We start from the raw sequence: 27,015 nt of genomic DNA, 5'->3' as shown, positions 1-27,015 counted from the left end.
ATCTATACAAAATTTACCAAGGGGGCCAGTGGTGTTTTTTATATTATTTAGAGTCTTCTATTAACTTTGAGTGGTTAAACACAGATTACAGACAAATCTTCATATATCTGTTTATTAAAACAAACATTAAATAAACCATATTTACATAGATCCAAACGCTGGACTCATAATACACAAAGGCATGTCAGGACACGTAGAAGTCTGATTGTTGTACAAATTAAGGCTGTTGTGGAGAGTCTAACTCTTTATCCAGAACTATTGTAGTCAGATGATGATGGTCAGTAGCAAGGATGTGCTTTCAGGTCTTTGGCAGATCTGGTTTTTGGAAATGTCCTCAGCCGTAGGCGTATTTATCCGTAGGGCCTTTATCAGTGTGAGTCATGTGTCCACTGAGTTTCATTAAAAGCTTCACAATTAGCCCCGCCTAGAAAAACACAAGGAACAAAAGGAAATCACTCTAAATATAAAACTATTCATCCTTCATTTCGACTGGCATTTCAGGCGAAAGTTTCATCTGTTCTCTGAGCGGAGAACTCTAAAGAATTGCACATCCAAAGTAAATTTGAAGGATGTTGAGATAAAGTCTGAGGATGGACCAGCTGAAGTCAAAGCAAACACATCTCCAACGCCTGAAACCTGAACCCAGCTGAATCTATTGACGCTCTGGAGCCGTTACCTGTTTTGTGTGCACAATGAAGTTCATTTTGTTGTCCCCGCTGTGGATCTGGAAGTACTGGTCAGCATGTCCGAGCTGCCACATGAACGTCCCATACTCCAAGCTGATGAGAAGGACCTGCGACAGAAAGAAAGAAGAAAAGGATTGATTTTTTTGGATTTTTTTTAATCCAGTCAGTCATCAAATAATTTATTAATACTTCATTACACAACAACAGTTTAAACAGTTTGACTGAGAATGTAAAATCAGAGGCACAAGGCTTATATTTATGCATGTCCTACACATCAAATGTAACTAAATTACTCCTTAATAATCACTGCAATGTATTAAAATATATATACATAATTTTCTTACGGAAATGACTCAATCCGAAACAAAAAAATTAATCAAATACACTAACAATTTAAAATTATTTACTCTTATAACCCTATGGCCCTTGTTTGCTTTAGAAAAATACCTCTTGTTTTAGCTTGTTTTTTAAATTTGAAACCATGTTGCAAATCATATTTGGATTCATATAATGTGAATATTTTTTGCACCACAGCTGGCAGTAAACCCAACTTTACTCTAAACATTACTTGCATTATTTTTGTAATGAATTGTTACGGCCCCTGGCCTCTTGAGGCTGTGTATGCTCCTTTTCTTTTTTATGCAGGACCAGCTGTGAAAACACCTCTTCTGATTGGCTGCCTGGAAGCGGCAGGAGTCGCACACCATTGGATCAGCAGAGCATGGCAAGACAATCAGATGCTGATGAGCCTCACCTGTACCTTTAAAAGGCTCCTGAAACAGTCCTTCAGGGGGACAGCTAGTAGGAAGAGGTTCTGTAAAGCTGTTCCCCTACCTCTTGTTTGCTACTGCTTGGTAGAACTTTGGAACTTTTGTTTGTTACTGCTAAAGCAGTTTGATTGTGTTTGCTGCTATTAGCTTGTGCTAGGGAGGTTTGGTGCTCGCTTTTGTCTTTTGATTTGGTTTGTTTTGAGTTACCTGTTAGACTGACTTGTTTGAACTTTAGTAATTTAATTTGTACTGCATATTCTTACATTTGTTAGTCATTTTCTTTTATTTCAATTGGGTTATGTTGTACTGTGTTTTGGTTCTGTGAAACCCTTTTTTTTGTAATAAATCACCTCTTTTATTTAATTCTTTTTCTCTGGACATTTTTATGTTACCGCCCCTGGGCCCCTAGACCTTGGGGGCGTAACATGAATCAAATCATAAAACCTTATAATAGATCTACTAAATTTTGGATTTGTATGTTCAAAGTAACCAGCCTTATTAAAAACAAAATATACTATAATAAAAGGAACTGTATTGGTTATTATTTTATCGTTTTATATTTGGAATCCCACAGTTCCACATTTATACATACGGAAATATAAATATATAAGAGTAAATTAGATGTAAAGCCTTATAATTTAATAGATTTCCAGAATTATTGACTATTTCTATTGTTTTTGCCATTTTTTCTTTTATGTATTTAAATAAGTTGTCTCCATGTGAATTTATAATTGACAACAATCCCCTAAAATGTGATGGAGATACCTTGGTCTCCATGTTCATGAGGTGCAGGCCCTTGGTGTTGACCCCGACATACACTCGGATGACCTTGTGGTTGCTCGCGCTGGCCTTGGTGTAGACCTGGCCGGTGAAGAAAGCTGCTCCATAGGTTGGGATGTCCCAGCAGTTTTGTAAGAAGAGTCTCTGCAGGTGGTGCATCTCTTTGCTCACTCCTTCGCTGGTGCTCAGAGCCTGGTGGAGAACGATGGAGGGTTCAGCTTCAGGGAGGATTTTGCGACTGACGCGAAATAATAAAAAATAAAAGTGTACTTTGTATTCATGCAGAATCCTGTTGGTCCAGTGGTATGCTTTGTTTTTCACCTTCAATATCGGCACGATTGACTTCAGGTTTTCCTCACTGTTCAAGTAAAACAAATTAGAAACCTAGCTTCAATAACTGAGCTTTAAATACTGGAGAAACACTGGATAATCATGTGGTGTTGCTATAAGATGTAAAATCTGTCCTACTTGAGGAAACCTTGCTTGTGCTTCTTGCTCTCATAGTTGCCATAGATGATCTGCAGAAGGAGGCTGGCCAGAGTTATCAGTTTACTGTCCGGGGCCGGAAAGTAGCCCTTCAGCAGGCAGTGACGGGCCTCATCAAACAGGATGAGGATGGCCAGCGGATCTTCCACCTGATTTAAAACAGTGGCAGGTAAGGAACATTTACAGACAAGCAGCTACAAATGTGCACAAAATGTTTTACTAATCTAAAAAAAACAAAAAACAATTTTTGCAATTGCAGTGTTTTCATTTTGTAAGAAATGAAATTAAAATCACACATGAATAAACTTGTTCACACAATAGGTCATTAAAGAGCATGACAGCGAAGGATGTAAGTATTTAAATGACGAATACTCATATTCAGTCATCAGAGGAGACGATGGAGTAACAAACCCCCTATACTTGTGAGTGTCTACGTATATATGTGGTATTTTGGGAAAGACTGTAATTTTACAGAAGAGTTTCGGATTCAAGACTTTTGAATGATAAATTCAAATTTTAATGAACCTTGGAAAACCTCTGGTTTTCCAAGACTACATTTGCAGAAATACAAGTGAGCATAATGCTGCATGCCGTTCACAAACCGGTGTGTTTTTGCAGTTTTGCAAAAAACACCAATTTTCATCTGGAAAACCTACAACAGCACTAAAAGGTTATATTAGATCCACTAAGAAAACTCAGAAATATTGACATTATTTACTGATATTTTCTAAAAACAAACTAAAAAAAAACTAAAAAAAAAAGTTCTGAGTTTGAAAGATTGAAAATTTCCACAAAAAAGACCTCACAATATTTTATATAAAATTTTCTAAAGAAAAAAGAAACAAAACTTGGAAAGTTTGCATTTCAAAAGTCAAAAATGTATACATTTGAGAACTCAGAAATGTTCTTGGATTTTTTTGTTTTATAGAATGTGTAAGATTAGCATAAAATTTCATATTTTTTTGTTGCAAATATTCAACTTTTGGAGTTCAAAAATTTCCTTTTTTATTTCAAGAAGGTCCCTTAAACTCCTTTACAAAAACCACATCATCCTAGTTTGAGTTTTTTTTTAATTGTCAAATATCCATTAAGCAAATTTGTTTTTCATAATTCCAATTTTCCGAGTTTTATGGACAATGGAAACGCAGCTTCTGACTCTAGCAAAGTAAAGGCTGTAAACAAAAAGTTTCATTCAAACCCTGTCGTACCTTCTTCTCTATTTCAAGAGGCAGTCGTACGTCTCTGCGAAGGAAGAGTTGCGGACTTTCCCTCTGAGGATCCAGAACCGTCAAATCTGTCACAATCTCGGTCCAGATCCGGAGATGCTGCAGAGGCTTGTGGTACGGCTTCAGCTGCAGGTCTGACACACAAACACACACAAATATTTCTGTTATCTGTTTCTGACAACACTTAACAGAACTTTAACACGTTGATTTCAAATAAAAAATACACACATTTTAAGGCATTAACAAATGAAACCCAATTAATTGCATTTTCTTTTACTCTAAACAAAAATCCCAAACCGGAACCTTTGTATTGTGTTTCTGGAACCCGCGTAAATCTGACGCACAAACGGAAACAACCACAATGGACTGCAAAACCCACGTTGCTTGGCCCACAGGAAGTTAATTTTTGTGTCAAAAACAATCTTATATAGGATGCTAGAAAATAATATTGTTTGGTGCAAGTTGAGCAAATAAAGAGTTGGTTGTCACTGAAGTTGTTCAAGCTAAAAATAGCAGCTCAATGCTAGCGGTACAGACATCTCCAATGCTAATGTTAGCGTCCAAAATCCTAAAAAAGTACTTTTTCGCATAAGTTGATCGAAAACTACTGAAATTTTAATGGGTATAAAATCACTTTTCACCAGTCTGATGGATGAATAACCCAAATAACAGATTAAAAACAATAAATATCTTTGTTGTTGAGCACATATGCCTATTTGTTCAATAATTTAGCAGCAAAAAGGTTTTTGATTAAAATGAGATGAATTACAGGCCCTCTGCAGTTAACTCAATAAAAACTTTTAGTCCCACCAGTATTAAAAATATTCCAAACAAGCAAAGGATTGCATTTTTAATATGCATTTCAATTCATCCAAGAGAAAACTATATATATATTTCACAATGGCTATTAAAAGACGAAGGATGTGACTCACGGAGGTTTTCTGAGCAGATCCAAATGGTGAAGTACTGCTGGGTCTCCTGGGAAAGCCGCATGCCCTCCATTATCTGCTGCACAGTTGTGTTGTTGCCGTGTTTCAGCTCCACGGAGCGATAGGAGCCGTCCATGCGGTATATCCGCACCTTTTCATACTGAAAAACACAAACAAGCAGTAAAACTTGTGGGTTAGCTTGAGATCAAGACGGCATTTGAGTGAACAGCACCATCTAGTGGCTAAAACTGCAAAATTTCTTTACATTTTCAACAATATAGATTTTAGACTGGCTTGAAAACGTATTAATACCCCTCAAACTTCAAAAGTTGAAAAAGTATGTAAATTATTCTGTAGTATTTGTACTTCTTAAACTGATATATTCCTCAAAAAAAAAAAAAATACAACTCACTGGTTTGCTGTTAGCTTGCTGCAGAAGTTTTATTGTTTCCTCCCACTCATTCTGTTTGTTCTCCTCACACACCTGGAGTGGCGATCTCTTCTGCTGGTCCTCTATGTGCTGAAGTCAGAAAAGTCACCATAAGAATCGACTTCAAGATAAAAACAATGGCAGGAGGGGAAGGAACCAAAGTTTCTGGATAAAAACGTAGCCGTGTTTCCTACCCGGTCGATCTCCGGGTGCTGCAGGAGGAGCTTCACTATCTCAGCGTGGCCTCCTCTAGCTGCAAAGTGCAGCGGTGAGCTGAGTTGCCCATTCAGCAGGTTGGGGTTGCATTTCCCTTTCTCCAGCAATATTTTTGTTGACTCCACTTTACCGTGCCTTAAATAAATCAGATGTATGTCAAATAGGGGTGCAACGATTGCAGTTTTCTGGACGATCGCCGATCACGGATCTTTTTAAAAGCTTAACCTGCCGATTCCAATTTTGGCCGATACCAATGTTTCGTCTGTAATGTTACTAAATATAACAAGAAAGTTGTTGAGTTGGCAACAGTGGGGTAACTATTGTTAATTGTAAATGTGCAGACATAGCTTGTTGGTCAGTCAGTCAAATCTTTCTCACTGGAGAGCAAAAGAGGACAGTATTTGATTCTTAGACCATTGCAAAGCTAGATAAGATTGGTGAATAAGATCGGCTTCATATGTAAAAATTGGCCGACCGCCGATCTCCCAAAATTAGAGATCGGTAAATCGGCCAGCCAATAAATTGGCTTAGCCTACCGATAAATTGGTGCACCCTTAATGTCAAACTTAACCACAATTCACCTTGAGACAAGGTTTGTGTGTTTTTCACGCAGTAAAATTCAAGCACTTTTAAAGGTTAGTTTTCAAAAACAATGCAAATTAATTAATAGAGACAGTTTCATTTCACTATTACATACAATCATTTATTACTATTATTGTTATTATGTCTCGTGACGGCTGTATACAACAGCTGGGACAAGGTAAACTTAAATATAATAAAATTATAAGTCTCTGTAACACGCATAATACACACCTGAGTGGTTAGAAAACAAAACAATATTTTAACAAAAAAAAAATCCTACAATTTCAAAAACGTTATTTAAAATACTATTTTATATTTTTTGCTTTTTAGCATTTTCTTTTCTCTTGTAAAGCGTCTTTGAGTGTCCTAAATAGTGCTATATAAATTTGATGGATTACTATTATCAATATTATTATTTCAGTAATACAGATAAATAAGTAATTGAGCCATTAAGACTTGTAAATATTTGTTATACATTGAAACAAATCATGCTCAAATTAAATGCTAAAACATAAAATGCAATGAAAGTAAAAAATTAAAAATTGATTTTTTGGCATTTTGAAAATCTAAATAATTTTAGTAATAATTTCTGACCTAAAACAAGATTTTAGTCGGATTTAGCTTCAGATAGCGAGGGAAAAAAAAGTCTTTTTAATGGTGTATGAAAATATCTAGTTTCAACCGTAAATATCGGTTTCTAAATTTAAGCCTTTGATCAATAACGCATAACTATCAGGTGGTATTTTAAAATTTCCTGTCAACTTTAAACATTTATTTAACTCAAAAACATGGCGGCTGGCTGGATGAGTAACTGTCCTAGCGCCCCAACACCAGGCTTATAAGTTTTCTGGAGGAAACCCTGATCCATAGACATCCTACTTAAAGCACAACAAGATTAAGATGCTATAAGACGCTGGAGGCTTGACCCACCAGCAGGCGTAGTGTATGGGGGCCCAGTGGTCGCTGTCCAGCTGCTTGACTGAGAAGCCGCTGTCAAGGAGCTTGGAAAGCAGTTCTGTGTCTCCTTCACAGGCGCTGCGGTGCAGAGGGAAGTCGTCCACCCACTGGTGATCCCTGTGAAAATGAAACTAATTCCTCAGGTTTGAACTGGAAAGATAAATCTGATGGTAAATTACAGCTGGAACTAAAAATGTATTTAGTAATCGATTATCCTGATGATTAAATGATTAATCTGATGCAAACATTTGCACATTCTGTAGGTTTTTTTACTTTAAGCATTTATGTCTTATTTACACAATACTAGAAAAACATAAAATGTGCAAATAAATAATTCAAATCCTTTTTAATAAGAAAATAAACATCTTACTGATTATTTGTAGCTAATGATGCATTTGCACTAAAATAATAAATCAACATGTGAAAAGCTCAACCCTTTCTGCAACAATACAGTGTTGAGGTGATCTGTTGTTTATTTTTTAGATTAACCAGTTAATAGTTATACTTAATTGAATATTTTTTTTATTATATAATTTGATCCGGTAGAAACTAAAACTACGCCACTTAAGGAGTTTTGAGTAGAACAGATTTATAAACTGTTTTTGTACATTAAATGCAAAATGTATCTATTCTTCGTGCTATTTTGGCTTAATTACTGCCTTCATTGTCCCTTTATTGAGTCTGGATTAATCAACGACTATTTCAATAATAGATTAATCATGATTAATCATTTGAACAGTAAACGTTATTGTTGTTAATGTCAGAATTAAAGCCTCACTTGTCTTCTCCCACGCAGTTATGCTGCCATTTATCCCTCTTGGGGATTTGGATCTTGGAATAGTCCGGTGCTCCAAGACCAAAGTAAGGGTTAATGATAACTTTATCCACCTGGAACAAGAGAGAGAGATCATTATGGTTCCAACAGAACAGAAAGAGAAGCTGCGATGAAAACAGTATCCGGTTTCTGAGAGATGGGATCTCTGACCCGGTTAGTGTACTGCAGGTCCGAGCCAAACAGAGGATTCAGGATGCACATGTCCGCCTTCTCCAGGGACATCATCTTGCTCTTGATCTCCAGAGCGGTGTACCCCATGTGCAGACCCTCGTCGGTCAGTTTTCCCTCGCTGCTGTAGGCCGGGTTGTTCACGTTGGTTTTGACTCGCTCAACAGGAGCCGGCCTGAAAAGGGCGGGGATGGCATGAGGGACAGTGTGCTGCTCCGCTAACCATCTGCAGAGGTGGAAAACAGAAAAACTCAAACCTAATCTACTAATCCCAACACAGCCAGCAGGATAATAAGGAAGTGTCCTCACTTATCTAAAGCCAGGAGCATCTTGGACGTGATGGAGCAGAAGTGAGGGCTGGTCTCACTGCACACACGCATGATGTCCTGGAAACAGTAGAAGCTGGGACTCCCAGAGATGTGGATGGTTTTGCTGTTATCTGTGCAGGAAGACTCATTAAACTGCAGCCAGCAGAGCAAAAACTACAGCATCATCCACAAGTATTAACACTTCTCTAAATCGTTCACATTGAGAGGCTCAGATTTGGTCTTCATGGAAGAGAAATCAAAGAAAGCATACAAGTTAAATGTTATTGTTGTTAATATAAGAATTCAAGATTTCCCTCAGTGTATTATAAGCCTGGCAGGCTACCGGGCTTTACTTGTGCCCCCACCAGGCTTAGCATTGTTAATTTATTAGTTGTTTTTTTAATGATTGATTTTATAGTTGGTGTTCATGTATTAATCTCCCAGTCTTCCAAAAATGCAAACTATCAAATGATATTTTCAAATTTCCTGTCAACTTTAACCATTTTTTAAAGTCAAAAACACGGCGGGTGGCTGAATGACTGCTGTAGCGCCCTGAGCACCGGGCTTAGCAAGTTTCCAGGGGGAAACCCTGGAATTAAAACATGGTGGAGCACACAGACTCTCAATATGTTCAACCCAGATCTCCTCAAACAGCATAGTTTAAGCTTCATCCGGTTCAAATTCTGTAAAATAAATCTCAAATTAAACACCTTTTACTATCCAACTATCGTTAAATCCCAAAACAAGTCGATAGATCAACCCTACACTGTACTGACTGAGCAACTTTGCAAAGAAGAATCAGTTCTCTAATTGTGCAAAATTGGTAAAAACGTATCCCAAAAAAACATTCTTATTCTACATCACAATCAAGCACTACTTTGTGTAGGTCTATCACTTAAAACGTGACAAAATGTGAAAAATAAAAAAACAGTGAAACCATTTTAAACTCACCTTTAACGCTGACTGGCACCACAAACAGAGAAGCTTCTTTCCCTTCATTGTCACCTTCAAGGATAAATTTCTTCATGTGCACCACACGCTTTCCTGCAAAGAAAAACTCTTGAGCTCTCAGGTTGTGTCAGACGACGTATTTGTGCGAGCCAGTCTCATCCTCACCTATGAAGCTTTGGTTATTGGAGATTGGTTTTATTGTTTCGTCAACATAATCCAATATGGATTTAGATTTGTCTCCTGGCTTAATCTTTGTCACCAGAAGGACTTTCTTCCGCTTCTTCTCCTTCCCCTCCAAAGGCACTTCTTTCAACAGGATCTTCACAAACCAAGGGGAAAAAAGGCTCAATTATTGAACAAATCCTAGAAATATTTAATTCTAGCTCGGCATACCTCATACGCTTTGGCCCTGTATTCCTTTGAAGTCAGGCTGACTTGGTTCTTTGGACGAATGACGGCAACATAGACGTCTTCTGAGCCGTCCTCGTTGCCCATTGTGCCGTGTTTTCCTCAGGCGCAGGTTACTGTCCAACTGGGAGGCCAGATACTGTGGAGAGGCATGTCTGAAACAACAGAAAGCATCAAAACTGCTTATTTAAGGCAGAAAGTGGTCTCTCATGCAACGGCTAGCAAAATCTATAATTTCTTTTTAGATAAAATATACATTTTAATCATAGATGTAAACAGGGTTTCCCCCAGAAAACTTGCTAAGCTGAGTGCTCTGGGCGCTAGGGCAGTCATTCATCCTTTTTGAGTAAAAAAAATTTTTTAAGTTGACAGCAAATTTTAAAATATCACTTGATAGTTATGCATTAGTAGAAGACTGGAAGATTAATATCCAAACACCAACTATAAAGCCTTAAAAAAGACAAGGATTTAAAAAAAACTAAACTAAATAACAAACCTAAGCATGGTGGCCCACCAGGCTTATAATCCACTGTGCAAACCTTGTGTAAACACTACATAAAATTTACATATGGACGCAACTAACAATTATTTCAGTAATTGATTATTCTGATGATTAATCAGATTCAAACAAATGGCACACTCTACATATTTTTTAACCATTTAAGGCTTTTTAATACAATATAAGAAACATAGGACTCAAACAAATAATTGTATTCGTTTTTTGAATAAAAAAATGACATTTTATTTCCTACACAGCATTCCTCTAGTGAATCTGAAAAATTTTTATGCAGAAGGTATATATTTTTTGTCCATCTTTGGCTTAATTGCTATTTTACATGCGTTTTATTCCAGCAAATACACTTTGTTTAGTCTGAATACTCCAGTTAATTAATTAGATTGATAAATTAGTTGACGATTATTTCAATAATGGAGTAATCACAATATATCCAATTAACTGTTTTATTCTAACTTTACAATAAGTAAATGCTGAATTTAATCCATGTATATTCGCATCAAAAAATAAATATATATAATCATATTTCTACCCAAAATCTTGTTTCTATTTCGTTCTCTTAAGAATTGTTATAAATTTATCAACTCCTATGTTGGATTCATGCTCAAACAATTCCACTTTTTTGTAATGTGATTTTTTTAAGATACTGTTTTTTTCATACTTATAATTATATTTTTTGGTTTTCTTGATTTTTGTTGTCTGATTTACTCAGAAAGATAGAAATGACCATTTTGCAGTTTTAATCAAAACAGAAAGAAGCTGTAGACATGGTTAAAACTAAAACTAAAATTAAACAAATTAACTTGAATATTGGGGGTATTTTAGGTCATGATGCTCAAAGAGAAACCTCTACAAAAGAGCCACTATTTATCAGGGGTTCATTAATAATTTTTGCACAAATTTGGAAAAATATAACAATAACACAAAAAAGCCGATTGAGTTGTTGCACAGCTCATTAACTTTAATGTATTAAACATATTTAAAGCAATCACCTGGAGTCAAATGTAGTAATCCATATCAACCACAGGGTTTTATCGACCTAAAAACTACTTCAGGTTTTGTAGTACTTCCTTAAAGTCTACCTCTTTACATTGTAAACCTCTTGTGTATTATTCCTGTAATTATTAGATATTTAATAATATATTAATATTCAAGAGATGAAAATAACCAACATCTCACAAACCGACTTGAGTTCAAAGGAGGGTCACGCCCCGGAAGCCAAACTGTTAACTTTAAACTGTTTATTTCATAAACTATAAAATTTATTCTATTCTTGAACCCACACTCTCCTGTCAGATGTAGCGTGTTTACATATATTTTCTTGTCGGGAAAAAATAAAGCCCAGTTACTCAACTCCATCAGCTTGTTTTTTAGCAGAGGGTGCTACCCAGTTTTCCGCTCCATAATCAGCTGAAACTTACCGATTCCGCCGAGTCCGTTCCTTTAACGGACCGAGCTTCTCTTCCGCTCGGCTGTCCGGTGGCTTTCAGCGGCTTTGATACGCAAGTCGAGGCCAGAAAGTTACTCCAAGTAACCGACCGGAGAGAGCAGAGTTTTGGGGGAGGCTGGAAGCAGTTGTAGGCCTTTTCAGTCAGGGCAGGGTTGTAGACACAAACAGAGGAATCACGTTACGTTTCAATGAGGCGGGCGGCGGCAGCAGCTGTTGCACAACAGCGACCTCTGGTGGTGAGGTAGAGCAGGTGCAACAGTGTGAGGCGCTCTTCTGTTTTTACCCGAAAACCACCACAAATTACTAGAAACCTGTAAAACTGTAAAACTCAAACTTTTAAGTCTTTCTTAACCACCAAAAAAAAGTGGCTAAAAATAAAATTTCCACAACATTGATTGTAAACATAAATACTTTACCGTGTGAGAACTAAGAACTACAAACATACTGGGGCGATTATTGTTCTCATCGTCATAAGTTTTTGTGTTCGATATATGTTTTGTTTCCTCTCTAAATAGCTAAAATAAGCTCATACTAGTCTGTAACTAACTTAGCTTAGCACGGTTACTAGGCAACCATCGAACGTCTTTCAAAACACAAAACAGGAAGTAAACCATCTTTATCTGTAGATGACTATTTGTTAAATTAATAAATATACACTGTACGCAGAGAAAATACTTCAGGTTTCAAAAGATCTCGTTTTTAAAATGGAAACCTTGCTTACTAAGTTAGATTCCAGCACATTAATAAAGGTGTAACTGATCAATGGAGGATTTATGCTGTCAGTGTTAATCTATGAAGAGTAAAAAGAGTCAAAGGTGTAGCATATTGCACAATTAGCTCTTGAAATCTATTACTACATTTTGCAGGGGTTTATTCTATTCTTTCTTTTATAGTCAATTCAGAAACACTTCAGCCCAAAGGAAAATGAAATGTGTTAACTCATATCATCCAGGTAGCTTTAGAGACATTGTGGATATTGTTAGGAAGAATCTCTAGTAGTAGTCAGTTTTGCAAAAATATTTTAAAAGGCCTCTGAATGAAGATTGTTGCTGCAGAGCAGTCAGTTTCCACACAGCAGAGACAATATTTGACACAAACTCATGGATGACGCCATGATTTGTTGGCAACCTCTGCTAATCCTCCTCATTCGCTTTGCTGCTTCTCTTTAATTTTAGACTACAATCTTAGCCAGTATCAAAGTAGCAATGATATAACAGTGTTATAATATTGCTTCTTTTTTGTTTAAGTAATGGTAAACAATTTTTTATTCAAATATTTGTATGAATACCACGTAACTGTGTTTTTACTCAAGCTTATCGTACCTAAGAGTGGTTTAAGTTTCCCTAACACACCGACATAAAAAGTTTGACTCTAAAAAAAGCTCAGCCTAACAATAACTCATGATGACACCAATTTTTATTACTGCTGAACATCATGCCACCCTATTTTCATTATCACGTTCAACAATGACAGAAAAATTAATCGACACCAAGAAGATGAATCATGCATTTTGGTTCCTCCCAAAACCAGTTTTTACTCACCCATGTTCAATAGATGGATTATGAGTCACTTTTGAGGAAATGTTGTTTTTATATAACATACGGATGGATACATTCTAGTTGTATGAGCGCTTTGTTCAAAAGGAAGAGTGGTTTTAGAGAGTGAACTCCACAGTTCCTTTTCAGATTAAGTGTTTTAGCCAGCTCAAGCAGGTTTGCTTGTATTTCACGTACAGATCATAAGCTGGAGAAAGTAACCTGAAAACAAATATGGAACAACTTTGACAACAATTTATTCATTTAATTGAACAGATTCTAAAAAAACTTCAGCATTTATTGAGATGCGACACAAAGCAGAATACAGTTATATTGGTCATAACAACTTGAGTCGATACTAACCACACTGAAGCAGATACAGCACCCATGCGCACATGTAACATGGCTTTGGTTTTTCTATAAGTGTATATTTTTTTAAATATTACATAACCAATTATTTTTCCTGCTTAGATTACAGGCTATGTTTGCTACCAAGATGTTCTCTGGCAGCAAACCCAGACAACATCCTTTCTTTCTTGGTTCAGGTCGAGTCGTTTTTACACTGTTTGAGAACGTCTTCCATCTTCATCTGGATCTCAGACACCCTCTTGGCCCACTTTTCACGCACCTCGTCTTCATCATCCTTAATGACAGCAGTGTACCCCATCAGTGCGATGAGGCCCATGTGGAAGAGATGTGCGATACGAGAGCAGTGGCGCTCCATGATTTCGCGGTTTCCATTGCAGTTATCGAAGTACACATCCAGCAGAGCTCTTCCAAACAGCGTTTTTATGCCCATCACACCGCGATAGAACACATCCAGGCCCATTTCTCCCAAGTCTCTCTCGTAAATCTTTTTAAAGTTCACCATGTACTTCTGGGCATTATCTGGGTCTTTCTTCACTTGGGCCACCATGTCGTTGAAGGCATTGTATTGGTGCTTGATGTACTCCTCATAATCCCCGTATGTTTCGTTCACCTCATCGATGCGAATCTGTCTCAGGCATTGATTGTTTTTCTCGGAGATGCTCTCCAGCTTGGCGTGGATTGCCTGAAAGTCTTTGTCCAAGGCGTGGCTCTCATCATCCGCCAGGCCCTTTCTTGCCACACCAACCAGAGAGGAGACAATGCCAAAGATGGGGTCGATGGAGGAGGCGAAGGAAGACACCTTCTCCACACAGCACAGGACTTTGGCTGCAGTTTTCTTGATTTGTTGAGCATCAGCCATAACTGCAAGTTTACCTCCACACTGATTGACTCTGAAAGATGAGTAGATTGAATATAAGTAGAGTAGATTTTATATAATAAAAATCACTATTACACAGCGTTGGACAAAATTGTTTTCCAAATGCCAAAAACGATGTTGTGTGATCCTGTACCAAACTCTGAGTTAAGACATCGCTTCATGACAAGTGGAACAGTAATCATATAGGGACATGATTACTGTACAAGCAGATAAAAGTTAATATTTCAAACTTTAATATCTAGACTGTCTTTCAAAACATTTAAAAAATGTATTCGTACACTGATAGACATGTTCCCACCAGTTTATGGGTACAGTTTTGGCTCCAATTGCCATCAACTCAAAAGCACGTTTTTATTTCCTTTATAGGTTTCAGTTCCAAGAATTCCCATTGATGACATGAAGTAAATATATACTGAATATCTGATTGAAAGACGAGGAGTTTAGAAGTGCTGCAGGGCCCTTGTTTTAGTCTCACATATCAGCTCTTTTAATGCCTCACGTACCTCCAGGTCATGCATTAGCCTGCTTGCATTCAGTGAAAGAAAATCCAGCTGTAAACTACAAAATATGAAATGCACTTTATGGATTAGATGAAAAGTTTTCAGCTTAAGGACTCTCTTCATTGAAGACAAGAATCTTGATGCGTGACCTGCTATGTTTGTTTTCATTTCCATAGTTTATGGAAGTTTTGATTGTAGAACAATTTTCACTCTGCGAAAGACTGGCGACCTGTCCAGGGTGACCCCCGCCTCCCGCCCGGAACGTTAGCTGGAGATAGGCACCAGCAACCCTCTCGACCCCGTTAGGAACGAAGGGTGTATAGAAAATGGATGGATGGATGGACAATTTTCACTTTACCTGGTGAGGAGCACATTTTTAAAGGATTTTTAAAAATCAACTCAAAGGTGTAATGTTTAGAAGTAAAATAATATTTTAAAAAAATTAATAAATCAACTGATTTGGTTGCCCAACAAAATAGTCCATCAGACATTTGGAACCAGTTTTCATCTCCATTTAAGAATTTTATTGCAATATTTACCCTAAAAACTAACATCAAGGCAGAATATTTTCAATCACTGTGTTTTAAAATGTAATATAATATAATTGCCTTCAGGTTTTTACCTATCTGACATTTATTCCAACCACTAAAAAGGAACAACAATTGTCAAAGATATTGAGAATCCCATGTTAATATTTAAAACATGTTCTCTCTCTCTCTCTACATATATATATATATATATATATATATATATATATATATATAGTCTTCTTCCAGAAAAAAACATAAATAGTTCTGGTGAACTATTTACATCCTAAATAGTTCACCAGAAAGAGGAAGTCTTTTAAGGTCTCTAGTATTATTTTATACACACTAAACTAAATTATTGGGACCTCAGCACAAATCGTGTTGTATTGGATCTCAGTCATAGTTGTGACATTAATCATCCCGCTCAGTCTTGTTCTGCTGGAAAAATAACTCAGAAACAACAGTAGGTGTGTCTCCATTTCTAGTAACACAAGCCGAACTGGAAACGAGAAAAAATGCTGGCAGGTTAATGACCTTCAACGAATGTTGTTTAGCATCTTAAAACAGCCTCGGGTAGCTGTTTTATTTCCCATTTTTAATGTGAAACTCTAGATGCGTTTGTTCTCAATCTCCCATTTCCTGATTTCCTGCTGCTTAACGACTGAACCTGTCATGATCCTATCAGTTCCCAGCTGCATCCAGCTATTACACAAAGATCCTAAAAATCCTTCAGATCAGAGATAAAAAGCCTGAAAGGCCCGCCGTGTTTACTCACCAGAGATAGAACTGTTTGTATCCCGTCCGACTACAGCCGCTCTCTGACTCTCCTTTCCACCATTTTCCAGACCAGTTGGCTAAAGCCAAACCCTAATTTCCAAATAAGGGCATAAGCAACAGGAAGTGGCTGGAGGCTGTCCTGTTCTGATTGGTTAAGGAGGAGTTCCTTCTTCTGCGTCACTGGAGTTCTAACCATAGGCTTTTTGACCTTCAGTTTATTAATTAGTTTCTCCCACCCTCATACCTTAACTGAGTAACCACACACGAAGGAAATTCGTAGTAAAGAGGAATGAAAGCAAAATATACTTAGTAACATGTAAACAAATACTTTTTTTTTTTTTATCTAAGAGCTCATTGAAATTCTCCTCATACATTTGTGCGTGCCTTCTTTTCATTTTTAATTACGGGATGGACGTCAGTTTTTTAAATGTGTGACAGAGCACTAGAATGAGAATAGACTAAACACTACATTTCTATGAATGGACTTATTTTACATACTTAATGTATGTAAAATAAGTCTGTGATTTTATTTTATTTCTAACTACATCAACATAAAGTAAGCAAAAGGATAAACAAAAAAAGCATAAATAAGTTAAAATACACAAAATAAAAACAAGTACAAAAGTAGAAGTAAAAAAAAAAAGTCGTGAATTTCATTTTTTTTAAATGAGGGTTTCTGCTTGTAAGACTTTAAATATTACAGTATTCCATTATTCATAATTAAAGCTTGCAACTTTAAATATGAATGTATGAATATAAAAAAACAAGCAAACAGATAATGAAACAGCAGATAGTTTCCTTTCTGAAAGTAGAACAGGTTTTTCAGAAAGCCTGTCTTTTCCTGATAAAACAACTGACAGTTTGTCTACCAGTAAGTAAATAAGAACAGGTTAGTTTTCTGGAAGAAAGCCAGTGTTGTACTGTGGTTTATGTACGATACCTAATATGCACATTAAAGCAAAAAGACTTGCTGGTAAGACAATGTATGGCTGAAACACCGCTCAGTGAGGAAGAGGCCATTACACCATCTGAAACAAAAAGTCTAATTACAATTTCCGAATACACTCACTCACTTAAAAACATATTCCAGAGAACCTTTTTCTAATTGAGAAGAACGGTGATGGCAGCATCATGTTGCGGGGTTGTTTTGCTCCAGCAGGGACTGGTGAGTTTAACAAAACAGATCATCATGTGAAAATACTGAAGCTTTATTAAAAAACACATACAGTACAGACCAAAGGTTTGGACACACTTTCTAATTAAATTCAATTAGAAAGTGTGTCCAAACTTTTGGTCTGTACTGTATATTAGCTAAAAATACTACCAAATTAATTAGAAAGTGGCTTAACGATGGAGTGGCCTTTGCAAAGTTTTCATCTCAGTCCAAAACAAATTGGTAACACAGTTGAAACGGTTTTGTTAGTATCTTCAGACTGACTGACTCAGGCACACCAGGTCTGCAAACTACTTTGAGACGCTTAAGTCCAAACTGTGGCTGAAATCAGAGTATCGAAGACAGTTCTACCAGGAAACATCTGCTGGCTTTTCTAGATATCACACACACCAAACACACACTCTTTTCTGTTGTCAGTCTTTCTTCTACATCACATGTTGTAGAAGAAACATGTGTTTCTTCTACAACATGTTTTTCCTTCAGTGTTTGGAAGGAAACTATTTTAAATATTGTGTGGGGAAAAAATAACTTTTTAAATGTTGGTTTAATTAATGCGGTAATTAATTAGCAGGAAAGACTTATTCATAGATGGATTTTGCTTCTTATTGATGGAATTTTTTTTGCAGTCTATGAATTTTATTTTTTATTCAAAAGGAAATCAACTCTGTTTTTTGTTTTCTGGGAATGTGTTTGCATCTGCATTTTGGCAAAGTAAAAAAGATTCATTGTTCTTCATTCTGTGAACTTTTAGTCTGTTTGAAAAATAATCAATTTGTCACATTTATGTCCTGTTTATTTTACAAAATGACTTTTGTAAACTAGATTTACATCAGCAGTGCACATCAATATGTTGTAGAGGATGGTTGAGACATTTTTAATATTGTCGATATTAAAAATGTGTAAATAATTGTACATTTAACCATGTGAATGTGAAGTTTAAGTGTAATTTTATGTGGGAATAATTTAGGAGTTTATTTGGTTCTTGAGTATAAGAGGAGCAGAAAATCATGAGATTTCTTCCTTTTCAAACAAATTATGGAAAATTGAATGTCAATGGGCATGATTATTATTATTTTTTCTGTTTTTACTTTTTGTCTGTTTGAAATAAATGAAATGAAATGAATACAACCTGAACACAACATTACTGACATAAACCTGGAGGTGGCAGCATCATGCTGTGGCGGTGCTTTTATTCACTCAGGACAGTCAAACTGGTCAGTGAGATGAAGCTCAAACCCTGAAGAAAACATGTTAGAGCATCTAAAATCATTTATTCCAGCATACCCAACGTTTCATATTCTATCTGTAAAAATGGGGAAAATCATGCATCATTGCTACAAATTCATGACAAAGTTCAACAAGTTGGTTTACTTTTGTGAAGCACTGTAATTCCAAACCTTATCAAATAGAGTTTCTCCCACCCTCATACCTTAACTGAGTAACCACACACGAAGGAAATTCTCAAAAATGTCTCAAAAATAAAGCCTAAAACTGTGACTTTTTGCTGGAAATTTTTGTGACTTTTCATTTCCATAGTTACTTATGTAAAGCACTGTAATTCCAAACCTTATCAAATTCCTCCTTTTATGCTTTCTAATGATAAAAAAAAAAAACAGTGAGAAAACAGTCAGCTGCGGTAGACGTGTATAAATAGTTTCTATTTTGAGCAAATATCCATCTATTTCTGCACTTGTTTAATCAGTACACTACACCTGGACAGGTTAAATAAACGTGTTTTTATAGTTTCATGTAAAGTTTTGATGTGCAAATTGTAAAAACTGGTCGATTTTAAAAGTATTTTTATATAAATAAGTTAAAATAATGTAAAAATAAAACATTTTAAAACTGTTATACATTTAGAAACCGGTATTTTGTGAGCCTCTCAGCCCCCACTCTCATGCGTTTTCCCCTCCCACCTTCAGCTCAGCTGCTCTTCTGCAGTTTTTCTCACTACAAAACCCCGTTTGACACTCTGGCTGTTCATTTTGTCCCAGCTTCTTTCTGTCCTGCTCTTTCTGTGCATCGTCCGCTGGAACCCGGGCCGGATCGGACCGGACCGGACCGGACCGGACCGGACCGACTGGACTGAACCCACAGTTTCATGTATGAACTTTATTGAACTGAGCAGCATGTTTGACTCAGCAGTGCGTTCAGTTTTTTGGGATTAGGAGGGTTTAAGTCGGCCATTGAAGTGGTCAGTATGGGTGAGCAAAAGGCTGAGCTGGCTTTGAACCAGAATCAAACTGTTTGATTATTGAATGGACACTAAATGTAGGCGAGCCACAGCTTTTTAATTAGATATCTTGTCCTTTTTATTATTCACCTTTACTGAGAATTATAACAAATTGAATGCTAGCTTTATGATTCTTTTTTTCTCTCGCTGTATCGTTTACATTACATTGTTTTTTAGGACTGGAAAAGAAATGACATCGGTGAAAATGTTCAAGCTGTTACCAGAGCTGGTGCTCCTGCTGGGGTAAGGGCGCTCAAACAGGCCACACACTGACACAGGGAACACAAAGTTAAACAATCATAATCCATCTATGGTGCATATTTATAATTATTGTTGTTCTGAAATATATTTTTTGATAATGGCATGTATTTACACACACTGCATAAAAAGTAATTCTGTCAGACTGTGGACTTTGCAATGGCTTCTCCAAAACACTGCCTTGTTGTCCTTGAGCCACTTTGTAACTAATATGACTGAATCTTTTGTCCATTTATCCATTTCATTTGTTCATTATTGACCAGTGTGCCAAAGGTTTCATTTCCAATCTGATTGTTTGAGATGTTGCTACTTTTTGTGCCACCCTTTGGTATCTTGCAATCTTTCTCCTTTTTCTCCTAATATAACAATCGATTACTAAAATAATTGCAGCCATAATGCCAGTAATGATGATGCTGATGATGCACAAACCTGATTTCTACTTTCTAGCTGTAACAATTGAAGCTGTGTGTTGATTCTGGATCGCTCCTTTTGAGATCCAAAGACAATAATTTCAGTTTTGTTTCTGTTCAGCTAGAGAAAGTTTTTGCGCATCCAGACATTTATTTTTTCCAAGCATCCGTCACCCGGTGACATCATGATGCCACTTAGTTGCGACGTGCCTGGACAGTTTAATGAGCCGGTTTCATTTTGTTAATAGAGTCGTCGGGTTTAGTGTTGGAGCAATCCAGAGACCCGACTATGACGACACTCCACACCCTGAGTTCTTGAACCCTTCCTGGATGGCCAGCATCCCTGATGATCAGCCGCTGTCTGCTGTCACGATGCCAGGAACACACAACACCATGTCTCTGTATGGCGGCGTCTACGCAGAGTGTCAGACCTGGAGCCTGGCCTCCCAGCTCCGAGCCGGCGTCCGTTTTCTAGATGTGCGCGTGCGTCACGTCAACGGGAATCTCACCATCCACCACGGAGTCTCCTACCAGTGGGCTCACTTTGGACATGTGCTAAAGGGCGTGTTTGACTTCCTGCTCGAATACCCAAGTGAGACGGTGCTGATGCGAGTGAAAGAGGAATTCAGCGAGACGAATAACATCTACGGCGCTGTGGTCGACTTCATCCATCGCTACGGCCATTGGGACCTGCTGTGGCACAGCCGCCTGGTGCCGACCATGGCTGAGGCCCGAGGGAAGCTCATCATCCTGCAGGATTTCACCGGCCCAGATCTGGGAATGCGCTACGGTTCCCTGGATATAGCTGATGCCTGGAAGGTATGAGGAGTAAATGTTTTGTTTCTGTTTTTGTCTAGACGTTTATCTCCATGTCCACTGGAATGGGCATGAGATACTGTTGGTTTTAAACCAGATTTTGTCACTTCAATAATTATTGACTAGTTTCTTATTGGCCAATGAGATTAAAGTTCTAAATCCAACAAGAATCAGACAAGCATTGCTGTGAAACTAAAAGAGGAGAGGAGAAAGCTTCTATTTTTTTTTTTTATTAAAAAGGTAAATTTAGGTTCATGGTAGCCTAATAAATTTGCTCTCATTGTGGTTTTAAGTATTTCAAGTGACGTACATTGGCTGCCGCCTGCAGGTTCCCTCTCTGCTGAATTTGGAGGAGAAGTGGCAGAGTGTCTACAAACACCTGGAGGCCACACCGTCAGGAAATATGGCTCAGATTTTTCTAACCTACACCAGTGGAGCTGGTGTGTTCGCCCATCCTAGGGCTGTCGCAAAGGGAATCAACCCACGGCTGTATGAGTACCTGCAGGCCAAGACCGACCAGAACCGGCGCCTTGGAATCATATGCATGGACTTCCCAGCTGCTCCTATCATCCAAACCATCATTAATTTCCAACTGAGAGAGGCCGTGAAAACCAACAAAACAGATGTGAAACATGCAATTTTTTATTTCAGATATATGGTCAAGCATTTTGCAGCTAATAACTGACCCATACTGTTGTTGTAATTCAGAAGTTTGTAAAAATCCGGTAGATTTCTAACAACAGCAGCCCAGAGAAATATATAAACTTTAAACCAAACCTGTTTTCCACTCACTAGTCATTACCTGTCATTAAGAAAATGGCAGGTAAAAAATTTATATATATATATATATATATATATATATATATTTTTTTTTTTTACTTTTGGGAAAAAAACCCAGTAAATTTTATTTTGAATTTGAACACAAGCCTCACAAATAAATGAAATTGTTTAAGCTATTTGTGCTTTCATCTCCTGTTATGATCAATTTTTCCAGTCTTATCGAGTTCCTGTGCTGTTTAGAAAAATATCTCATCTAATAAACCTTGACGATTTCCTGAGTAGAATATAATAGAATATTGCTTTATTTGTTTGTCAGTGAGTAACAGTAAAGGCTGGGCAAAATAAAATAGAAACATTGAATAACTATGATAAAACAAAGAACAAAAAACCAAAGAACTTCTCAGTAATAAATGGGAAAAGAACACAAAATATTTAAACAGAATACATTGAAGGAGTTTAAATTGTGCAAAAAGTTAAATTGTGCAAATAGTCGATATCTAGTCAGTCTGTTTCTTGCAAACATATTTTTTGTGCATTGTATCACATCAGAATCACCAGCTTTATGGAATTTTATTAGGATTTTTTAAGACATACACCAACACTAACAAGTGTAATGTTAAGCAGTGAGCCAGGGTTTTTAAACTCTATATATCCATCGTTTACACCTGGACAGGTGTCCAAGCCAAACAGGACAACACAGAGAGACACACACACGTTCAGTTAACCTAACAGTCACGTTCTGGGACTGTGGGAGGAAGCCGGAGTGCCCAGAGAGAACCCACAGGGAAAACATGCTAGCTCCATACAGAAAGACCTCAGGCCGGGATTCAAACTCAGGACTTTCTTGCTGCAAGGCAACAGCACCGCCAGCTGTGCAAAAGTGCAGCTCTGGTTTTTGAAATATTTCAACAAATAAAAATCTGACAAGTTTAGAATGAATTTCTACCCCTATTAACTCTGAAATCTGTAAATAAATTCCAGTGCAACCAACCACCACTAGAGGGCACCAAATTAGCAAGAAGACTCTAAATGTGTTTAATTTAATCTCCTTTGGAAAAGCATCAGGAAAAAAAGCAAAGTTTATTTTCCACTTTAGCGTAAAGCACGTTTTAATTCTTCATAATTTTCTGAACACAAAGTTCATGCATCAGCCGTTTGTCTTGTTTTAGCATCCAGTAACTCTTCAGACAGATATGAGACCACAGGAAATTGCACCTTGTGGGTTTGCAGCTAATTTTGAATTAAATTGGTTGTAGACTTGTTGAAATACAGGTGAGCCTCTCCGTTTTCTAAAAAGTCAGATTTGCAAGCAAAAGAGAGGCCTCCGTTAGAGTGATTGAGCCATATTTCTGGATGCTAATTTGTTTGCATCAGATGAGAGTTTCTGATTTTATCATTATTTCCTCTTTGAAGCAAAGGCTGTTGCAAAATAGTGGGTTTCAACCAAGTGACTTCACATCCTGTTCAAACAGCAAACGGTGTCACTTAAGACCAACCCTTGTAGAAGTCTTAACCTAGAAGAAGAAAGAAGATTTAAAGGTTTACTTTTCACGGTAAAACTCCCTCGATTGAGTCAAATCCAACTTCTAACAATGGACTACAGACCTCAAAGTGCCGGACTGATTGCAGCAACTGGTAAGCCATTCGTCTGCTACTTCAGAATATAATTTAAATGACAGTTTCTAACCTCTCTGCTTCTTTGCTGTTGTAGTTGTGATGAACATGATTTGGTGGATGGTGATGATTGCAGCCATTGGACTGGGTGGGTTTAACTTTTCTACTTACACTTCCAGTTCTGAGCAGATGAAGGTGTAACGTTTGCAGCTGCTGTGCAGGTGCCACACATATGCATTGCTGTCCGCTGCAGCCCAACATTCCCATTTACCTGGTGGTACTGGGAGCGAGCAGCCTCCTATCTCTGGCTTTCACCTACTGCACCAGCGGCTTCCAAGATGGAGCCTTTCACGTCCTGAGCTTGGCCTGCATGACCGTCCTGCACATCTTCAGCTTCGCCTGGTTGATAGCAGGTGAGGGGAATATTTACCTCTTTGCATTAAGGCACTTTCTGATTTTATGTGCTAAAAAAAATCCGAGTGTCTTTGTATTAGTGTTATTTTGAAATATTTAGCAATAATTAACTTGGAGTTTTAAATTAAGTTTAAAACTGAAGCTATTTTTAATTTGTTCATTCTGTTTAAAAGTAATACAGGAGACAAATACATTTGATAAAATTAACTGTTATGTTTGAAAAAAAAATGCTAAAGTGTTTAGAGCTAAAAAAAAACAAAAAAAACAACATAATTTCAATCAGGTTTCTTTCTTAATAGGATTTCAGATACTCAGAGTTTTATTTGTAAAGTTTTATAATTCCCAAAATATTTTTTTAAGTCAGCGTCTCTTCAGTTCTACTGACAAAAGCAAATGTGCAGTTCCTCAAGGCTCCAATCTCGTCTCACTTTTATTCAGGATCCATACAATCACCAAACAACAACGTTTATTTCCACGTGTATGCTGACACAAATCTTCATATTTCTGTCATCACGATGCTGAATTATGTTCAAGCATGTCCTTGATATCAAGGTGATTGGTCAGTGATTCAGGATTTTTCCAAATTAGTGAAACAAAGACACAAGTCAGTGTTTTTGGTCCAATTAATAAAAAAAATAAATAAATAAAAAAGAAGGAAAGATCAACAATGAGCTAGGTTCAATGAGGCTAAAGACAACAGATTGTGCAAGAAATCTCTGAGGTTTTTTTCAGACTCACCCCAAAATTGTAACATCCAGAAACAATCTGTTGACTATATCCGTCTCCTACCTCATTGCTGGAGCCAAAGGCTTCTTAGTTCTTTCTATTTTCATTGTCTGAGAAATGGTTAGCTCCTTTAAATCTCCTTTATGTTATCTATTCATTTAGCACAAAGCTACATTCAGTGTGGAATTGAAGCTGCAAAAATGGAAAACAGAAGTAGTACTCAGGTATTTTATTGGTTAAATAAGTCCAGGTTTTGCAGAATTCATGTTTGTGTGCAGAGATTATTCTTGCAAAAATGCATCTCTTTCAAATTTAGTTTCAGAAATCCAAAACATGAACAGCAGTAAAATTTGGAAAGCAACTGCATTTCTCTAGTTCTAACTGCTCAGCTGATTAAAATCTCCTGCATGTTATCTTCTTGTGCATTCTTCCTCTAGGTTCCTCGTGGGTTTATGCAATTTACCCTCCGAACTACTCCGATAAAGGTCCATACTGCCACAAGACAACCTACCAGTTCGCCTTTGTTGTGACGACGCTGCTGTGGGTCGCCATGGCCCTGGTGTTCGTTTGCGGCTGCTGCATGGCTCTGCTCACCTGCTGCACCACCGTATTTGCAGGACGCCACTTGCTGCCAGACCGCAAAAGCTTCTATGGTGCAACCAGTTTTCAGGAGCCAGCAGCCGGGGATGTGTGACTTAAATCAGGGTTTAAGTCAGTGTAAGGTCTTAAAGTGATTGAGGAGGTTATTCTTGCACTGCTGGTAGTGTAGATTTCTGTCTTTTTGATGACAGTTTCTTGCTTTTTTCTTGACATTATTAAAGCTTGTACACTAGATAGAAAAATGTTTCATAGCTGTAGCCAGAAATTCCACCCTACATGCCTTATTCCTGCTTGTTTCTCTAAAAAACAAGTTTTTGCAATAAAGTTAATTTGTGTTTTATAGCTTAAACCCTCAACATCAACCCAGTATCTGTTGTTCTCTGCAGGCTGTGGTACAACTCATCAGATATCAAATCTCCTTCACATTACAGATTCACACCTACAAAAACTCAACATTTTTAAGTCAAAATATGATGAGACACCAGATATTTGAAATGCAAGATGTTAAAAAAAATCTGTTATTCTGCTGAGGCTGACCTGAATAGAAATTGGTGACTTTTTTGAACATGGTTTGTCATTGTTTTCTTATTTCTAATCTGGCCCAATTTAACCCTGCTACAAACCATATGACTGAAAAATTACTCTGCAGTACTCAGTCATCATTGTAATTATTATTATTTTGGTTGTATGTGTTTGAAATCTTTGTATATCGTATCTTTGACAAGATTCTTTAACGCACCTACAGTTTTGATCTTATAATTTTTTCAGGTGGTGTAAAAAAGTTCTTTAATACCACTAACATTGTGTGCAAGTGCACTAGACATTAAAAATATGAGTATTAGCACGGCTATAAATGGGAAGGTTGAATGCTGAGTGATTATTAATAGCCTTTATAAGGCTGAATTTGATTGAGTTGCCTTACAATTTTGACAAAACAAGAAGTTCATATTTATGGTTTTCATGTGATGTCACACTTCTGGAAACTTTTTAGCTGAAAGCCATCTTGGTAGGCAGTTGCTATGACAACAATAAACAATCCACAAGCTTAGAATTAGCTCTCGCCTCATTCCTATCTAACTTATAAATAACATAGGTTAGTTACAACTACTCGATTACAAATTATTAGTTCTCTACCACCTCTGTGTAATACTAAGATAAATATCAGAGATATTTACTGTAGTACTTACTGCCAAACTAGAAAAAATACCTTAGCTAATGTAGCGTTTCTCTGCCTACCAAGATGGCGCAGATCACTTCCAGATCTATGTATTGGGAACTATGTTTTGGAGTAATACACAACTTAATTAAGTATTTTCCAGGTTTGAATGACAATGAAAATCTGTCCATCCATTTTTTATTTTGAAACAATAACCTGGATAGGGATGTTAATTGTTTAAAGTTTTTTTTAAGTGAATATTTTTAACAAATAGTGTAATATTAAAACTATTGGAGAAATAGATAATTCACTCTCAGTTTTAAACAACATTCATTATTATAGTAATATTTTATCTGCATAGATTTGATTTACATTTGTCATGGATCATAATAGATTAAAATAAAAACCAACCAAGTCCAATAAATTAAGGAGTTTGGTCATAAAGTTTAATGAGAGCATTATTAGGGGATATAATGTGTAAACTGGATTTGCATTTCATCAAATTGCTAAGTTTTATTGATTTTCTTACACATTTTGAAATAAATTAAGTAAA

General features: G+C 36.9%; 4 protein-coding genes across 9 annotated transcripts; 2 read left to right on the top strand and 2 right to left on the bottom strand.

Annotated features, from left to right (window-relative positions):
• Window positions 1–98: 98 nt before the first annotated feature.
• Window positions 99–12,237, bottom strand: krit1 (KRIT1 ankyrin repeat containing). Of its 3 annotated transcripts, none has more exons than XM_044137622.1 (18): window positions 12,113–12,237; window positions 11,668–11,926; window positions 9,718–9,887; window positions 9,490–9,643; window positions 9,325–9,417; window positions 8,375–8,504; window positions 8,048–8,240; window positions 7,841–7,950; window positions 7,036–7,179; window positions 5,502–5,658; window positions 5,290–5,397; window positions 4,881–5,037; window positions 3,931–4,082; window positions 2,705–2,871; window positions 2,507–2,594; window positions 2,222–2,428; window positions 677–793; window positions 99–424 (listed from the first exon to the last, which is right to left on the bottom strand). In XM_044137622.1, the coding sequence occupies exons 3-18, from the start codon at window positions 9,817–9,819 to the stop codon at window positions 335–337; spliced, it is 2,169 nt and encodes a 722-aa protein (XP_043993557.1). In that variant the 5' UTR covers window positions 9,820–9,887; window positions 11,668–11,926; window positions 12,113–12,237; the 3' UTR covers window positions 99–334. The 3 variants fall into 3 exon arrangements, with proteins under 3 accessions (XP_043993557.1, XP_043993556.1, XP_043993555.1); XM_044137621.1 differs by having other exon boundaries at window positions 8,048–8,291; window positions 11,668–11,829; window positions 12,113–12,235; XM_044137620.1 differs by lacking the exon at window positions 12,113–12,237 and having other exon boundaries at window positions 8,048–8,291.
• A 1,234-nt stretch (window positions 12,238–13,471) lies between these two features.
• Window positions 13,472–16,387, bottom strand: rpz2 (rapunzel 2). The gene is made up of 2 exons (XM_044137619.1): window positions 16,280–16,387; window positions 13,472–14,490 (listed from the first exon to the last, which is right to left on the bottom strand). Exon 2 carries the CDS (start codon window positions 14,457–14,459, stop codon window positions 13,773–13,775), a length of 687 nt encoding a protein of 228 aa, XP_043993554.1. The 5' UTR covers window positions 14,460–14,490; window positions 16,280–16,387; the 3' UTR covers window positions 13,472–13,772.
• A 3,036-nt stretch (window positions 16,388–19,423) lies between these two features.
• On the top strand, window positions 19,424–22,178 carry si:dkey-266f7.9 (uncharacterized protein LOC100006223 homolog). Of its 4 annotated transcripts, none has more exons than XM_044137614.1 (4): window positions 19,424–19,558; window positions 19,866–19,931; window positions 20,605–21,175; window positions 21,501–22,178. In XM_044137614.1, coding segments are annotated over exons 1-4 (996 nt in total). In that variant the 5' UTR covers window positions 19,424–19,556; the 3' UTR covers window positions 21,858–22,178. The 4 variants fall into 4 exon arrangements, with proteins under 4 accessions (XP_043993549.1, XP_043993551.1, XP_043993550.1 ...); XM_044137616.1 differs by lacking the exon at window positions 19,424–19,558 and adding an exon at window positions 19,634–19,649; XM_044137615.1 differs by lacking the exon at window positions 19,424–19,558 and adding an exon at window positions 19,636–19,726.
• A 1,259-nt stretch (window positions 22,179–23,437) lies between these two features.
• LOC122843108 (transmembrane protein 272-like) lies at window positions 23,438–26,925 on the top strand. Its single transcript, XM_044137613.1, has 4 exons — window positions 23,438–23,587; window positions 23,664–23,714; window positions 23,788–23,979; window positions 25,144–26,925. Exons 1-4 carry the CDS (start codon window positions 23,545–23,547, stop codon window positions 25,398–25,400), a joined length of 543 nt encoding a protein of 180 aa, XP_043993548.1. The 5' UTR covers window positions 23,438–23,544; the 3' UTR covers window positions 25,401–26,925.
• Window positions 26,926–27,015: the final 90 nt, after the last annotated feature.

Source organism: Gambusia affinis, linkage group LG14, assembly GCF_019740435.1.
Source record: "Gambusia affinis linkage group LG14, SWU_Gaff_1.0, whole genome shotgun sequence".
NCBI classification, from domain to species: Eukaryota; Metazoa; Chordata; class Actinopteri; order Cyprinodontiformes; family Poeciliidae; genus Gambusia; species Gambusia affinis.
The sequence above is the reverse complement of the archived record's forward strand: the minus strand, read 5'-3'. Positions and strand labels throughout refer to the sequence as shown.